The following is an 18,619-nucleotide window of genomic DNA, read 5'->3' as shown; positions in this document are numbered from 1 at the left end:
AGAAATTTGCTCAAAGAACAGAGAATAGAGCTGGAGGATATTCTCCGTCTCGCACTGTGAATAAATTTACTACTATATTACTATATAATACTACTTAATACTATCCTCTTGCACTGTGAATAAATTTCTGCACAATTTCTCACAGTCTACCCATTAAGGAAGCAAAGAAGCCTCAGATATTTCCCATCAGCCCAGAGAGAAGCTGAAATGTGGGTCCTCCTCCACACATTTGGGTGAAGAACCCAGAGGGGAGCTGCAACTTTGACAGGCCTTGAATGTAAAAAGTAGCTGATGGGAACTGACCTGATTCCAGGTTGGATGTAGAAGGGATTTCTGGACATGGTGGTGAGCAAGGAAGCTGGCCTTGTTGTTGAGCAAGAAAGCTGGAATGATGCAATTAGAAACTCTTAAACATCATTTTAAGCATATAACCCACATCTGAGTTAAGCATGAAGAGTAATGTGAGTGAACAGTTTCTCTGGATAATATGGTTCTGGGTACATGGATGTGTGATACATGTTGTAGCTGTAGAACCCATTCACCGCTTTGGCTAGTCATATCAGTGGTGGATACACCATGCTGAAAAACTCTGACACCCAAATATTTTAGTGGAGTATCTAATCATCTGCAAGGATAACTCATAAATCCTCCCTTATCTTTGCATTATGCCATTCATTTTTAAAAGTATGTTTTTGTCAAAATGTACTTATAGAGCAAATGGCCAGAAAGAATGAAATGTACTACCAGACCTAACAGTCACTCAGGTATGCAGGTACTAAGCTCCCTCATGAGATGACTCTGAAGCAGAAGCCTGGGTGATAAATCCACCTTTTGTGTCTTGGAGCACCAAGAAGGGAATTGTAGCAAACCCTATCCTCTTTCTCTCCAGTGCACAAACCTGTGTGAACTGCTGTAGGTGGACAGAACTGACCTCCCCACTCACACCACCACAGGGAGTCTAATGAGGAGAGAGAGCACTTCTTCTGCAGCATGCTTGTCCTCTCTGAAAGCGCAGGGAGAGATGTAATGTCAGAAACAGGAACAGGGACAAGGGAATATGGACAAGGGCAGTAAGTTGGCAATAGTTTTCCCATTGGATCTGCTAGTGGTTTACACATTCCTGTTCCACCAGCACTTCCCCACCCCCTTGCCTATCAGCTATAACTGTCAAATGGAGTATGGCCCTATAAATCATAAACTCACATTCATCCTTATAATCACAGAACTACTAAGCATCCTTGTGCAGTCAGCAGGTGCTAGGCAGCGTAAAGGAAACAAAACAGTGATTTTAGCTACACGATTAGTGGCCCTGTTGTCTAGAATAAAATTCTGGGAAAATTGCTGTGTGATTGCGTGGTTAAATGCAGCACTGTAATACATACACACAAAAAGATAAAATAATGTTGCAGCAACTTGCTGGGCTTTGCAGTCATAATTGTTTTTTATTTTTCTATCTTGCATAGTTAAGAACACTCTTGAGGAGAAACACAGGGGCATATACAAACATGCCTAGCTGATGGGAAAAATTAAGGAAAAAAGGAGGAAATGACAAAAAAGAATCAAGGACATGCATAATAAAAGCAATCTCTTATTAAAGCACTTACTATTTACAACTTGAACATTACCTTAATTAAGAGAGAAATTGGGAAGAAAAGAACAGAAAAGTCAAGGGACATGCTGAATTTAATTTGGAATGTCAAAATGCTGTAAAAATTGTAATTATCAAGTTTCCTTTATTACCACCTTCTCCCTGTCCAGACAGTACTTTGTGGAGCCTGTGTGCAAGGACTCGCTGTATGAGTGTACAAATGCCTTCGTGTTTATATATGTGTTGTTCACTGCACTGTGCCTTTATCGATTTCTAGAAGGATCACTTCAAGCAAAAATAAGTATTTCCATCATTTTGCCTTAACTGCCTCTCTGTCAGTTTTTAACAAATCCACATTTTCCAATTATACTTGTCTGTCATTTGACATTTTTATCTGACAAGTAAATTAAGGTCATCAGGAAGTTTCAGGCTTGAAAGGCCCTTTATAATGATTTGGCTACTTGAAAAAAAATCCTAATATATTGGACTCTGGCATCTCTGCCAACAGAGTAAAATACAAATGCTAGAAACAGAATGATCGCTATTTAAGAATGTACAGTCTCAGCTAAAAATTGTATTGGTTAGACATGGAAAGAACTAAGTCAGTGGGGAATTTCTCCCCCTTTAAGAACTTGACTGTGGTTCCTGGTAAAAAATATGTGTGTTATTAAACTGAAGTATTGCAGTCTGCTTTAGCTAAAACTCCAAGCAACTCCATTCAGCATGAGTGATCCAGGACACTGACTTTTTTCATCTCAGTAGCTAGCAAAAGGTTTCTTCGGACTATAGGATCAGTTGCTACATTTGCACTCTGAACCTTAATTCTCAAACCCTGGGTGTTCTCCTTGATAATGAAAGCCTGTTGAACAAAATTCCAGCTAATTTATCAGAGCCTCTGGTTCACATTTGTTTTACTGAACTAAATATTTTTGCACACTTATTTTTCCTATTAAAAAGTTAAAATAAAATAAAATAAAATAAAATAAAATAAAATAAAATAAAATAAAATAAAATAAAATAAAATAAAATAAAATAAAACTGTATTTCATTCTCTCACTTCCATTGCACAGATGGACAAGATACACTCATTTAAAACTTCCCCTACCCTTTGCAACTTCAAATCATCCCTGGCTGTCTTTGTAACATTTAGCACAACCCTTGCTAGTTAGAAATAGTATTCAACATTTGAATTGAAGAGCCTGTTACTTTTTGCATTGTTACTCGTGTGGCACCATGTTTTATATTGTATTTTTTCATCTAAACCTGACTCTGTGGAACGTAAGATAATTCAGAGCTACAGTCCCTTCCCGTGGTATCACTAGGTACTGTTTTGGAGATTAGTTATTTAGTAAGTATTTGATAAAGGGTTTTGATACATCATTTATTGGAAGATTCATGTATTTAACTTGTCTGAGGAGAGTTTATGATCACAGATACTGAATGCCTTGTAATTTACTGCCAGTGCACATCTCCATTAAATTATATGGACAGAAACCAAATGGCAGAAATTTAACAAGTTGTTTTTGCTGAAAATTGGACATAAATTACTATTGCTTTTATTCGCTTTACTACTATTACAAAGCCAGTTTACAAAGCTAATTTCTAAGCCACTCACAAATATTATTTAGAAGCCAAATGTTTTTCTTGAAAACAATTTTTTATGATGCTTTGGGGAGTTATGTGTACATTGTATAGGGCTTCATCAACTGCAAAGTGAGAGAATATAGCCTGCTGAGCTTTCTCTTTCCAGCAGCCTAGGTGATTTCCCTACACTTTAATCATCTGATGCATAAAGAAAGCTGAAGATTTTATTTACAAGATTACAAAGCCAAAGTTTCTTTCTTGATAAATCTAAAACTTCTTTTCTGCATTTACTGCTGTTGTCCAAGGTAACTGAATAGAATTATTTATTTTTCTTTCAGGACAATCTTATGTTTCTCATAGAAAAAGAAAATCAGAATTAGGTAAATATCATATGGTAAAAATATTCAAGTGTAACTGAGTTTACTTTCAGAAGTAAAACTTTGAAGTCATAAAACAGGAGATACCATTCTTTTTCTATTCAGTAGTATTTGCACAATGAGGACCAGCCTAATTGTAAGTAGGTACTTTGTCAGTGTAAATATTTAATATTATAAAGAAAAAATAGTGAAAAGATCAAGCGTCTGGATACTAGATAGTTTCAGATGATCTTTTTTACCTGCTAAATGTTCTACAAAAACCAGAAGATGTTCTACAAAAAGCAGAAGAAAAACATGAGGCATAAGAAAATCTTTTTTTTTTTCAATAGCTATGCCAATCACCAGAGCTAGATAAAATCATATAAATTTGTGATGATAAAACTAAATAACAGAAACACATAAGAATGTGTGAGGCTACGTGTTATGTGCACTTTTTGTACTTCACGTTCTACTGAGTCTAGTTTAGTATGTCTTACATGCATAGCACTGCTGCTGACTTCACTTGGGACAGTTGGATGGGGAGAAGTTTTGAATTAGATGCAAGGTTAAGCTACAAAAAAATCAATAAATTTGTTCTAGTTTTATGTCCAAAAGCCTGTTGTAGTCAAACTTTGGTAAATTGCAAGTTAGTTTCGATTGAAAAACTTATCTGATAATGCCAGCTCCTCATTTAAAAAAAAAATATATATATAAAAATCTTTTCTGCCTCTTTATAATTGGGACACAGGTTAAGGTTTTTCACTTCACAGGCATATTCACATCTGATGTCTGGTCTAAGCACCAAGAAAACTACTACAGAGTAATTGCAACATTTGATCAGTGAAATTTTGTCACCCATTCCACATGAATCCAAGTACTGGAGTTTTAACATCATTTCTTTGTGCTTCTCTTTCAGCTTCTGATATGGCTGCGGAGCAGGGACAGATTCTTGTGATTGCTACTGCTGCTGTTGGTGGATTCACTCTCCTGGTCATCCTCACTTTGTTCTTCCTGATCACTGGAAGGTAATTAATGCTACAGTGTTCTTATTTACTCAGGGTCTGTGTCATCCAACACTAAGAATTTAAGAAGAATAGCTAAGTAATTAAACCACATTGTCAGTGCTGAAATATGGGTTAGATGTAGCTGGGTCAATGTCCTCTTTCTTCAGCACTGCTCACACTCACAGTTCTTAAAAGCCTGGCTTGGGCAGCTAAGTAATTATGTGAAATCAGGAAATAATTTATATTTTTAAAATAAGTTTCTGGCCCTCTTGTCTGTAGAGCAAACATTTTTAAATACAATACAACTGCACTCTCAAGGCTCTGGCATTCAAAGACGAAGAAAAGAAAGGAACACAAAAAACAGTATTTATTGTAAAATGTCTTTTTATACGAGTGTTTTCCATGTGTCTTTGGGACTTCATCTGCTTCCACCAGGAAAAAAAGCAAAATTTAAAAGGATGAAGACATTATGTCTCATCTCGAGATCTCTGTGAGACATCAGTGGCACCGTAGTTCTGCCATGGTTCAAAAAAGCCTGGTACTCTGTAGAGGTATGAGTCCAAGCAGAGGTAGTTGGGCTCATCTCCTTCAGTAAGTTCTGTAGGAGGATCTGTGTGGGCTTTTGCCCATCTCTACTCTTTTTGCCTCTCCCTCCTGCGGATGCATAATACAAATGGTGGAAGAGCCTCCATGTAAGGAGTGTTCTCCACGGAGTTTCCTTCTTACCCAGCTTTGGGACAGAAAAAATCTGAAGTTTGGATGAGTTTCTGCACCATTCCTGGTGTTGTTTAGAGTCTGTGCTTACACAGAGGGAAGATGTTACAGTTACTTCTCTGAATGGGATAGTAATCGTTACAGACCAGGCTGATATCACTTGACAATGCTGCACTTTCAGACTTGTAATTAATTTGCTATTTTGTTGGTATAACATTACCTTTAATTTGAAAAGAAAGTCCTACCAGTGCAGGCTGGATCATTTATTTGCAGTATCCCAGTAGCCAAATATGGCACTACAGTAGCTACCATTATGTGAATTAATGCTCTCTGCTAAACAATAAAACAGGTTAAGTCTAGCATTCAGTTGAAGCTAATGGAAGCAGTTCACATCGGAACATATTGTGATCTCAAGTAATCTTAGAAGCTTATTTATACAATTACTACAAATACTATAAATGATAGACTATTTCAGAGAAGAGTTACTCAGACAAAGACAAACTTTCAGAGAAGATGATTCTGCAGAATCCTTGAGTGTGACTCCTGAAACCTAACTAGAACTCTTTCCTCTGAAAACATTCGGTAAACTCAGGAATGAAAAAAAAATTTAAAAAAAAAAAAAAAAAAGGAAATGGAAATGGAAATGGGTTTCTATCTGGGTTTATTTCTCCTGTTTTTTAATGTTAAGGACACTGGTGACTCTCGTAGCTTTCTAACATCTTATTCGATGGGACTATTTCAATTATGTAAGATATGAATTCATTTTGATGTGCTGCTTAAATGCAGTGATAAGAGTGTATTCTGTAAAAGAAAGAGCAAGAAAATTTTGAATAAATACTCAATTTACTATAGGACTGGAGGTGAATTTCTGCATGAAAAATGGGATTGGTATCCCACAGATGTGCTCTGCTTCGCTGTTTAGAATTAGCAATTTGATGAGCTATCGAGTTACAGGGCCGCTGATGAGTCTATTCATAGTGGAGAGGCTAGGTTAAACAAGCACCTGCCTCTGCACTCTGCTGAGTGATTATCCACCAAGAGCAAGCAGGAAGCATGGTTGTCAATTGCAGATAGAAAAATGAAAGCGATAGTGACTTCGAGGCACAGGGTAGGTAGCGAGACCAGAGTCTTGGCTAAATTCCAGGAAGTGCAGTATTAAAATTCAGGGTCCTTATCCTTATCATTAGAGAAATTATTCCTTTCCAATTGTTTTCTAGCTGGCAATAGTAGAAAATGGAGAGCTGGGACTGGAAGACTCTATTGCTGGCTCTCACTGGCTTCTATAGTCTTAATTTTAGGGCTTTGGATACTTCAGAGATTTGTGGGGGATAAAGACTTGTTTCTTCAAATGTTGCTCTGGGCAGACACTCCAAGTGTAAGAGCTGTAAGAGTGTAAGTTCAGTGTTCCTCTTAGTACCTGGGACCCCACAGACCAGTTGTCCAGGTCTTAAAAATGTCACTGGCATGCTTAGTGGTCCTAGCAACTGGTGTACAATCCAAAGATTTCCACAGAAGCTGAGAATCCCATGGTTACCGTTTCCCTCCATTAGGGTACGCAACTGTGAAAATAACTTCCTGCTAATTTTGATAGCTTAAGAAGTTTCTGCCCTTCAGATGTTCATCGTCACCTCTATAGCAGCAAAAGCATTTGTCAGTGTTCCTAATCTTTTTCAGTAGTTTAAATGAACCATTGAGAGGAGGTGGGCGTGTTCACATATTTCCCATTTCTCTGTGGTTACTATTTTACTGCATACACTATCTATAATTATAGTTTATTTTGTTAGGCTGATTATGAACACAAAAAAGCCAGTCATTTTGTCAAAGCTCATTATGGAACTGAATTTCTGTACACCAAAGCGTATGTCCACATGCACTGCTGTTGGTGCCCAGATAGCCCTTAGCCCTCAGCCTAGCCCTTAGCTCCAGAGGTTTCCCTCTAAGTCATCCTTCTTAGGCTGCTCAGTGAGTAAGAGCCTATAAGACCGAGAGCAAATCTTATGTTAGTTTCTTGACCCTAAACAGTTTCTCCCATCATTGGGCCCTCTAAATGGGCACTAACAGTCCCACAGATAGACAGCATTAAAATTAGGAGAGGTTTTGTTAGAGGGAACCTGAAATCTTGCCATGTGGCAGTTTTCTCCAGCATAACCTTGAATTGCCAGGTAAGGTTGCTAACTGTTAATGAATATCAACAGGGTTTAGCATTGTTTGCCAAGGATTTGCAATCATCCAGGCCTATGCTAAATTACTGTATTCACATAGCAGGCTACATACAGTTTATCCTATGAGATAGCAGCTATCTTATAAGAAATAACAAATCTGCCTAACAGACTGAACAGAGCTAATCAGAAGTAAAAAATAGCAGTCTTAATGGGGAAAAAAAAAATCCTTTTTCATGAAATACGTTGAAGTCAAAGAACTTATTATATTATGAAGAAATTATGAGCTTTTTTGACCCAATGGGTATAAAAGGTAATAGCATAAGGTTTAATTTGCCTAAGCCAGTGTATGCAAAGTATTTAAGATTCTTTCAAACTTGGAAATAAAGTATTGCATGAAACTTCAGTAGTCATTTTCACTACTAATCCAACTGTGATTTTTTTTCATTGGTATCTAATTTGCTGTAGCTCTTTGTGTGTCTTTCTCTTTTCAGTTTCACAACTAAATCTCTTGATTCAGAATGCAAAATTTTGGCTTTTATAAATCTGCAGATAAAATAATGTACATTTATTTTATATATGACAACTATTTTAATTTAAACCTCACTTGCTTTTCTTAAAAGATGCCAGTGGTACATAAAGGCCAAAATGAAATCTGAAGAAAAAAGAAGGGCTCACTTGCAAAATGGACATTGTAAGTAGTTTAACGCTGTGTTACATAAAATCTATATTAGGTTTTAAATGAAGAATGTTCATTGTTTTGTGTGCGTCCTTTGCCCTTCATGTTTTAATCTGACCATTTGAATAGTTCCTTATTATCTGCACCATCAAGACTGTGTTTATTTCTATGTTCTCTTGGACAATTTCACCAAATTCACTCCAGTGAGTAAGAGTTTTTTTTTGGTATTCTATTAATCACATTTATCAGTTTTCCAGGTGTATTTCTGTGAGTTCACAACTGGTCTGGACCCTATTGAATGTCTGCCTCAGAATAACACTCTTGGTTACTGTGTGCCATATTTGTAGCCAGTTCTCTTTGACTATTAATGCCTTTTGGGATCTACACTTCCGGCCACTCAAGAAATAAAAAGTAGAATGGGTTGCGTTCTCTCACATTCTTTCTCACTGATCAGTACTCTGAGAGAAAAGCTCTCATGAGCAGTATATTAGTTATTTAGCTCAGTTTAGCTACTTAATTGTTATTACTAGCTTCATCACTTTATGTTAGAGTAGCTAAAAGAAGTTTTTATTTACTTCTAGAAAGGGTGTTATATTTTTATTATTTTTTTAATTCATTTTTGAAAACATCCCTGGAAATACTATGATCAAGACTGAAGCTATGTCATGAGAAATAAAATCCTTCTTCAGTTGACTACACTATATCCCCTATTTCATGCTGACACAAAGCTTCACCTAAGAGGCTTCCCATTCTTTGGGGGTAATCTCAGCATCCGACTCAAGAGGGTATTTACCTGATCATGCATGTCCTCCACAGAACCAAGGATCAAGAGGAATTACTGTGATTTACCCCAATAGCCAGGACTGTATTGCCAACAATATTCCCTCCTTTACAATGGGAGCACTCACTGGCTTCACAAGTACCTTTTTCATGCTAGTAGCAATCTTTGCCTGACTGCTGAGTACTTACAGATTTGGTATCTAGCATCTCAACCTGAAACAAGATATGAGGCTGCACAGTTTCTATGGGGTCACCTCCCCTAGACAAGCTGAAGATGTTTTAAAAAACAAATTCTGCTGTTAGCATTTGTTAGCACTTCTTAGCATTTCCCATTTCTTAGCTTAGTCATGTCCGTGCTTTATCTCCTATGCTTCTGTTGCAAGCAGAGAAGAACAACCTCCTGTTTATCCTACCTCCATCCCTTGGGAACTCTGCATGACTCTGAGGAAGATTTCAAGGAATATACTCTTTGAAGAAAGTTAGAAAGGGGTCCATAATCTTGCTGGTAATGTGGAATCACATGATGTGCTTCCCATTTCTGAATGGTGTGTGTACTCTATCAGAATTGGTCCAAATGGGTGTTGCAGGTGACTTAATGAAGCCCAGTCATATTTGTACATCCTTAACTAGGTCTCACCTAATGTATTTAGACTCATCAGATAAGGAAGTAATTTAAACTCATCTACTAAGTGATAAGAGGAAGAAGTCTGAGTGGTACTTAATTCTTTTAAAGAGGTTCTCTGTACCCAGCTGCAATACTCTCCTCTTATCATGCTAAATTGATGCATTATCTACATCAATGTCTGTTAATGAATTGAAAGTTTTCCAGAACTTAATCACTACATTGCAGGAGCCTAAAGAATTTCTTATCCAGATAGTCCAAGAGAAACAACGTAAGTTCTTGGACATGCTACATTCAGGAACACAAGGGATATTAGCCATGCCAGAAAAATGATGCCTTGCTGGAACCTGCCAAAGCAATCTGGCACCAACCCACTGTTGCTGCAGCCATCTCCAAGGAAGCAGACAGAAATTATCAAAGCCTTGTAAATGGATTTGGATATTTTTTGTTCTCATCTTGCACCTGGCTCTTTGGTTGTGCAAGCTGATCAGAATAGAACAAAGCAGCACAGTCCTCCAGGACCCATTCTCAGCGAAGAGGATCCCAAAGATTGGACCTGTTTGGCAAAACAAATGTTCATCCATCCACCAGTAAAAGACAGGAGTAAATTAGCAAACAGTGTTTTCAAAGTAAAGGACAGATTGTCTAAATTGTCCAAGGAGTAGCAAAGGAGGACACAACATCTTTGAAAATAATCACTGTCAATCGTGGGGATCTGCTTTTCACCATATCTTTGAGGCTTCACTTGGTGTCTCTGTAGACATCCTTTCAGCTGAACAGCACAGAGCTCATATTTTCCCTTGTGACTTGCTGAATTTTCCAAGGTTATAGTTTCCAAATTTACCATCTGTACTTGAAAAATTCCTTCAGGATGTGAGCTAAGTGCAGAGGCACCAAGGAGCCTCTTTAGACCAAAATACTAAGTATCAGTTGGAACGGAAATGCTTACAAAAATAAAATAAAATTAAAAAAAAAAAAAAAAGTACTTTGACTTACCTAAAATAGCATTTATCTCAAAACTTAGGAAGGGCTGTTATTTTCTCAGGAGATGCTTGGTTCAGCTGTGACAGAGACAGAACTGCATAAGAGTTTGACACTGTCTTATCAATTGAAATCCAAAGACTGAGTTTTCCAAAGGCCTTTGACTTTTTTGTTCCTCTGGCACCTGTGTAGCCAGCAAACATGATAATACCTAGATGTATACATAAAATTCAGAGAACCCTATGCCTATATTTTCTCTGGGGTTTACACTGACACTGGTTATCAGTTATCATTGCAAGCTGAAGGGAAGTCTGATGTAAGAATGCATTGCAACAATCCTGATGACATACCCATGCTTTCAGTCACCTAGAATATCTCAAGAGATTCGAGCAGGGTTCAGCAGGACCTCGCTTGCAGTTTCAAGGAGCAATTTTGAATGCTTTTGATTGTGTCGGAAAATTAATATCTATATTGTTATAATGTGTGAGTATCAAAGAATGCTTGTTTCCTAGTATTCTCTCTTTTTTGCAGTACGTTTCCCAGGAATCAAAACATACATTGATCCAGACACATATGAAGACCCATCTCTTGCTGTCCATGAATTTGCAAAGGAGATTGATCCCTCAAGAATTCGCATTGAGAGAGTCATTGGGGCAGGTAAAAGCAAACACATTCAAAAACTGTCTATGAATGGAAAGACTACTTTTCTGAAGTTGTCATGATAATGCAAGTGGTTAAGTAGTTAAAAATGGCATATTTCCCTGATAGTCCAGTTTATTCTCAAGTGTCTTTCATTTTCTGAAGTTACAGCAGCAGCCTTCCTGTCCAGCTGCTACTAAGGATCTCTGTGTGCCTGTTCTCCCATAACAGCTCAGTTATTTCAATAAGCTTTGTGGAGGTTTGGTACAGACAGGCCGTCTAAATAAATTAGATACCCATGAGAAAAGATTAGCTTATGTATGGTTAGCATAAAGACAACTGTACTTATCTAATTCAGTCTTTGACTGAATAAAGATGTGTTATATAAGGTAAATGTGCACTATGAAAATATAGTAATTTTTACTTGATTTGGATTAGCTGTGTGGTAGGCCCACTTGATTCTGTCTTTTCCCTGAAGATACATTTGACAAAGATACTGGATTTCCTTACAGAGAAGAAAAAACATGTAAAGATCGGTCCTCTAAAACCATTTCTTTCAACTTGTGTTCGGACACTCTAGGACAGGTGGCATGTTATTATTGTTTACTGAGGACCTACAGAGATGAGGCTCAAAATGTTCTTAAGAGGTAACCAAACTAGTGGATCTCAGTGCATGCATTGTGACCAATGTGTCATTCAGAAGGCCCACCACATTTTTTTGGTGTTAAAGCAAATCAAAAGGAGAAAGAGACTGTCAGGGAGAGTCTGGAGTTCACTGGCATGCATTACATCCTCAGCGATACTATGTGCACACTGCCATATTCCAATGCCCATCTTTGAGCAATCCACTCTTGACCTTCTTTGACAATACTTTTTTTTTTTTTTTTCTTTTGCTTAATAAATAAATGCCAGCATAAATGGCTGATTTTTTGAACTTTTTTACTTGTTCTAACTTTAATGACATCAAGAAAAAAAAAAATCATGATACAACAGAGAGCAAAATTCAGTTACACCTTGTGGAAGAGCGTCAGTAAGGAAAAAAGAGTAAAGAAAGTAATTCTGTAATTTGCTCATAGTGAGCCCACTACAGAATTTGTGCTGTTGTCAGGAAAATTTCCATAAGAATACCTAATGCATTGCGAGCCTTCTTTTTACCTTTGTTTCATACATCTTAGTCACCCAAGAAACGAGGTATTTTTAAGCTGAGATCCCTCATTTAATGATACTTTATTATGCTGATAGCAATGGAAATGACTCCAGTGTTGCTAAAAGGTGTTTATACACTAGGAAATCTCATGCAAATAATATAATAGACATAAAGCCTGGACTGTTAGCAGAGAAAAGGATGTATTGACCTGAAAGTAAGAGAGAAAATTTGGTTTCACCCTGCAGTCAAAACTCTAAAGAGTACTTTAGAGTTTACCTGATTGCTAAAGCTAGATAAGGTGTAGCTGGCACTGTGCACCATTGGAATTAGCTTGAGAAAGCCCTTAGAGGGCTGACTTTTGCAGATAATATTCTATTTGATTTGTTGTATTTCTTCGTTTTCTTCAGACATACTGTAGATATTGATGTCTTAGATTACAAAGCATGTTGAACTACCTTCAGTATTGGAATGACTGCTGATTTCTGAGGAGTTGAATATGACAGAGAAGGGCTGAGCTTATTGATTTTTGTTGAGGTGAAAACTGTGTCCTTATTCTCAACTTAATTCATTTATGAAAATTTCTTACTCAGCTTCCCTTTCCCTTCTGTTGTGTCTTCGGGGGTGAATTTTTGCCTGCTTTGACATATTTTATTTTTATACTTTTTATCTTCTAAAATTACTTAAATAATCTGTCATCTTCAAAGATATTTGCCCAGTAGGACTTGCAAACTGTGTGCGATGAAATTTAAACCCGTTTCCATGTAGGCGAGATACAGGTTAAATACTGTGCCTGAGGCAGGGAGAGTACAAATTCTCACAGAGTTCTTGAATAGCTGCTAGGAGACATGACATATCATTATAATTCACAGCAGTCCTGAAGCTTCCTTTATGCTTTCTTTCTGATTCCATACTAAACATTGCAACTAGATGTAAAATGGATTTCCTATCAGAGGAGAATTACTCCTGTAAAAAACAAAAAAGATGTTTACAATTTTCACCTCAGTGAAATTTAAAAATAAAATATTTTACCAAATGAATCATTAAAACCTTTTTAAAAATTGAATTAAGAATGGTATTTCTTAAATAGGTGTTGTTAGAACATTTTATTTTGATCAATGATTTTCATTCTGAATTTCTGTAACTTTTATTTTTCAAAACAAATTATTTCTATTCAAGAACTAAAAACTTTTATTTTGCAAAATGTCAGAGTAGAACATAACAAATATTTGATTTTTGTTTTCTAGCATTTCTGGACAAGAAATTTTTGAAGGCAATCTTTTCCTGAAGCAGTTTCAAATTTGCTTTTTCTATAGAACAAGTCATGTCCAAAAGCCCTTCATAATTCACTAGTTGCAGTGCAGGTGGATTTGACAGTCAAGTTCTTTTCCCAGCTTCTTTTTTCAGCTTGCCAACCTCTGTACCTATATTGTCATTTAAAGTATTTGCTAATTATGACCTTGGGTGGTGTGCATTGGTAATATACGTTATATTATTTGAATAATATTTTGCAACTATCTGAAGGTAAGTCAGAAGTAATATTCTGAAGTAGAACAGTAAATGATTATCTCATTTCTGATGACAGCACTGTAAAAAGTTAAAATCTAAACTCTCCACTTACCCCAGATACAAATAAACTTTCAACTTGAAAGAACCAGGGCTTCCTCCTTTATTGTTTTTGTCCTATGTTTCCCTCTGCTGTACAGATACTTCTGAATACTTTACTAGACATTGGGATTTCTCTGAAATCCTTCATTAGCAATATTATACAATTGTGTCTGTTGCTTCATGCCAAGTGCTAGTAGCATAAGGGTAATACTAAGTTACATGAAAAAAAAAACAAGTGCTTAAAATCATTGGTAACACATACACACTCTTCCACACTGTGCTATTTTTTCTGTAAGCAATTAAAAACTGATTCAGAGAGGTGGCATCAAATGGTAAAATTGAAAAAGTATGAAGATCTTTAAGCAGTGACAGCAGATTGGAAAATACCCTTTCATAGTTATAAAGATCAAGATGACACTTGGCCTGCAACTGTCAAAGACATACATCATAGCCAAAATAAAAAGAGAATGTCTAAGCATTTAATTGTAGGAATAAGCATTCCTGTTGCAAGTTCATATAATTAGGCAGATTATAATAATAAATGCAAAGCAGTAAAAAGTTAAGAAAGGGTGCTGAGCTCATGAGACATCATTACTTTGAGAAAAAAAATGAATTTGTGCAATCTCTTGTGAAAATCCTTTTTCAAATCATTATAGTGGACATTTACTGAGCTGGTGTTTTTGAATATGGCCACTATATTCCACAGGGCCAGTTAATTGACCTTGCGACCTCAGCTCTCCCAGTCCTCCCCTCTGACCTGCTTTTGGTGTTCCAGTACATTTAGAAACTCTCCAAACTACTGTCCTCCCTTCTGGTGCTTTGGTGCAAATAAAGCAAATAAAATACAGACTTTGCAAGGTCCTTTCTGAACTGTTCATACTTCAGTCCTACACTTACTCCATTTGTACACACAATAGTAGGCAGACCTGCTTTAAAGTAACAAAATATGCACATAAATCTAGATTCAAAACTGTTGGTCTTTTTTTTTTTTATCATTAATTCTAAATATTCCATCAGATCTCCCATTGGTTCATCACAAAGTTTAACAGGTGCCTTTTTGCCAATTCCCACAATTTGCCTTTTCTTCACTGCTGTAGGTTTTCTTCATGTTATCCCTTTCAGCATCACTTTGTGTTGAGCTCACTTGCACCCACTGACATGCTATGACATCCTTTGGTTTTGTCCTTCCTGTGACACTATTTTTGCCCCATCTCTTCTTGCACTTTAGTTTAAAGCTTCAGCCCTTCTTGGAAGGAATTCCCAGACAAATCTTTGTCAAGTCTCTCTTAAAAGTTATACTTTGTGTTTTCTTTATTAAATGGTAGAGACATAAGGAAGAGGCCAACTCTTCAATTTTTCAGACAGTATGGTTTATTATTTTATATTCTAAAGCTTCTGTCAATTTTCCAACGGGTCTAATGACTAAAACTGGAGGAAATGAGCTGGTTTTGGTGCTGCAACCTTTCAGTTTTATAAACAGCAATTCTGTGTTGTCAGATACTTCTTTTGATCTCATGTTTGTGGTGGTTTTACCCAGCTGGGCAGCTGAGTTCCACCACAACTGTGCTCTCACTTCCCTTTCTCAGAGGGAAAGGGGGAAAAATATGATGGAAAGGGCTCAAGGGTTGAGATAAGGACAGGGAGATCACCAACCAATTACTACCATGGACAAAACACACTCAGTGTAGAGAGATTAATATAATTTATTGCCTATGACTAGCAGACTAGAACAGTGAGAAACTAAAAGCAAACCAAAAACACTGTTCACCCCATCCACCCTCTTCCACCTCCTCCCCCTGAGTGGCACAGGGGAACAAGGAATGGGGTCTGTGGTCAGTCCCTGACACTTCGTCTCCGCCGCTCCTTCACAGCCCCTCTCTGCCCCTGCTACCCATGGGGTCCCTCCCATGGGATGCCGTCCTTCCTGAACTGATCCCGTGGGGGCTGCCCACAGGCAACAGGTCTTCAAGAACTGCTCCCACATGGCTCCATACCATGTGGTCCATCCCCCAGAAGCAAACTGCTCCGGCACGGGTCCCCCACGGGTGGGCGGCAGCTCCCCCCAGACCCTCTGTTCCTGCGTGGGCTCCTCTCCACAGGCTGCAGCTCCGGCCCGGGGCCTGCTCCTGCAGGGGCTCTCCATGGGCCACAGCCTCCTCCAGGCCACATCCACCTGCTCCACCGGGGGCTCCTCCATGGGCTGCAGCATGGAGATCTGCTCCATGTGGGACCCATGGGCTGCAGAGGGACAGCCTGCTCCACCAGGGGCCTCTCCACAGGCCACAGGGGAACTGCTGCTGTGTGCCTGGAGCACCTTCTGCCCTCCTGCACTGACCTGGGTGTCTGCAGGGCTGGTTCTCACTCCTTGCTCTCCCAGCTGCTGTTGCACAGCAGGTATTTTTTTCCCCTTTCATAAATCTGCTCTCACAGAGGCACAAAGAACATCACTTATTGACTTGTCTCAGGACAGTGGCAGGTCCTTTTGGAGTCGGCTGAAGCTGGCCCTTGTCTAACATGGGGCTGCTGCTGGACTCCTCACAGAGGCCATCCCTGCAGCACTCAGCTACCAGAATCTTGCCATACAAACCCAACACAGTGTAGCAATACAGGTCTGTATATCGGACTTTTAAGTGACTGACTATTCCTGTTTTGCTTTAAATAACACCTATTTTATGACTGGATGAGAAAAGGGATGTGTGGCTTGCATAAGGCAGGTTTCTGGAGTGCTCAATTAGCTTATTTTTGCGTAACATACAATAAGACATGTCAGTTTTATATCATTAAAACATAGATTATTTACACATTATTAAAACTGAACAGACAATGAACTCTAGTTCACTCTAGTTATCACCAGCTTTTTCCCTGGAGCAAGGAATGGTGTTGACTTCGTTGACATCTGTCTCTTAGCTTCTACTTATTACCCATGCAGTCACGAAACTTTAGTGCTGCAGGGCCAGTATTTGTCTTGTTTATCTTCCATCTGAACAATCAGATTCTTAGATTTAAAAAATCCCTTTTGTTGAATACATTTCCCTTTCACTTAAAGTAATTTAAAATTCTTTCTTTATCTTAACAGAAGTCCAGAAAAAAATATTCTGGAAGGGAATCTTGTCAGAATGTTTCTCAGCATAAATAGTTCAACACTTTAAGTGATATTATTGATCCTTATCTAGTCTAAACCAGACCTAGAAATTATTACACATACCTTAGGTTTCAAAATGTAATAACTGTCTGGTTGACATCACACCACAAAAAAAAAAAAAATACTGCTAGTCTTTATGTTTATCAGTTCATCAGTCACAATATCCAAGGGGAGTATTCTGCCTGTACAAATTATTAATTCAGAAAAGGGAAAAGAGACAGATCAGGGCAAGACATGGTGTTTCTTCTCCCACTTCGGATGTTATACAGATAATAAATCTTGGGTTTGTAAGTCCTTCAAGTGCCTTTTTCAGTTTAATTCGTTTCAAAACACTTGCTGAACAACTCTACAGTCCCTAAGGTATCAATGCTATTATTTCGGAAATTCTGAAGTTGTAGTACTGTCTTGTATTATATTTTAATAGCAAAAGAATTTATTCTATAACCAGTGCTTTCCATTTTTTTCTAAAAAATGAGATTTTGCAGTTTACAAATTTATTTTTCTTGAAATATCTTCAAAAACTGGATATGAAGGTTTTAATATTTATTTTCCTTAACACTTTGTTTCAGCAAGAGAAATAACTTATTTTTTTTTCTTCTAATTTTAAGATGACTTAATTAAGTTTGAAAAACCAGTAAGATTTTCTGTTTGTTTCTGGCCTCATAAGGCCATGGCTTTAGAGAGAAATTCTAACACTGCTGGATATATCACAGAATAAAACAATTGATATACCATGCCTATGTGATGTGGGTTAGGCAGAATACAACTTGTTCAATCTAAATATCAGGAAGCACTGGCACAGATTGCCCAGGGAGGTTATGGAGTCTCCATCCTTGGAGATCTTCTAAAGCCACCTGGACATTGTTCTGGGCAACCTGCTCTAGGTGTCTCTGTTTGAGGAGGGATATTGAACTGGGGATTAAACTTCATGGATTCCTTTCAACCTCAACCATTCTGTGATTCTGTGACTCTGTATCCTTCAAAACATTCAGGTTTCATTATTTTGTTTTATGGTAGAATTTTGAAATAATAAATAATTAACTACTGCTTTTTCAGTGGCCCTAGTCGGGCAAACAGTTTTAAGCAGAGCCTTCTATGAGATAAAGGGAATACACGTAAATCATATAGGAAATTCTCTTGCCAACCCCCCCACATTTTGTCAAAAGATTCCCAGAGCATTAGTCTTGTGACATGTGTGTTTACACACATTACATATCTTTAGGGAAGCTCACACTTTTATAAAGCTCACATTTATTTTCAAAATAAGATAAAAATAAAAGAAATAGGGTTGTTTTGGTGGAAAGATGACCTGGGAAACTTGGCTTTCGTTAGCTGTTTAAGAATAGGCTAATTTATTCAGAGGTTATGTTCCACATCTGTTAACTGCACTCTTGCACTTGATGATGTCTCTGTTTTGAAGTGAAAGGCCAGCTATCAAATTGTGTTGGTTTTTTTTTAATCCCTCCACTCTTCTTGTATCTTATTGACTACATGGTTTTATATTATAGAGGAAGTGACATAGCCTAGTAAAATAAAGACTGTCTGACAACAACCATTCTAATCCTATAATATCAGTGATTTCTAATTTTCTGAAGTAAAGCTTCTGTCTTTCAGTCTAT

At 37.6% G+C, this 18,619-nt stretch overlaps 1 protein-coding gene across 4 annotated transcripts in view; it reads left to right on the top strand.

The window, feature by feature from the left end:
• EPHA6 (EPH receptor A6) overlaps positions 1-18,619 on the top strand; it is a 519,909-nt gene that overhangs the window by 388,837 nt on the left and 112,453 nt on the right. For all 4 annotated transcript variants that reach the window (XM_082778844.1, XM_082778842.1, XM_082778843.1 and 1 more), the window contains 3 exons: positions 4,445-4,553; positions 8,029-8,099; positions 10,999-11,124. In XM_082778844.1, coding sequence (XP_082634970.1) covers positions 4,445-4,553; positions 8,029-8,099; positions 10,999-11,124 — 306 coding nt within the window. The remainder of the gene's footprint in view (positions 1-4,444; positions 4,554-8,028; positions 8,100-10,998; positions 11,125-18,619) is intronic.

The sequence above is a fragment of the Aythya marila genome (genome assembly GCF_965140915.1).
Source record: "Aythya marila genome assembly, chromosome: 1".
Lineage (NCBI taxonomy): Eukaryota > Metazoa > Chordata > Aves > Anseriformes > Anatidae > Aythya > Aythya marila.
Note: the sequence above shows the minus strand (reverse complement) of the source record. Positions and strands in the feature narration are given on the sequence as shown.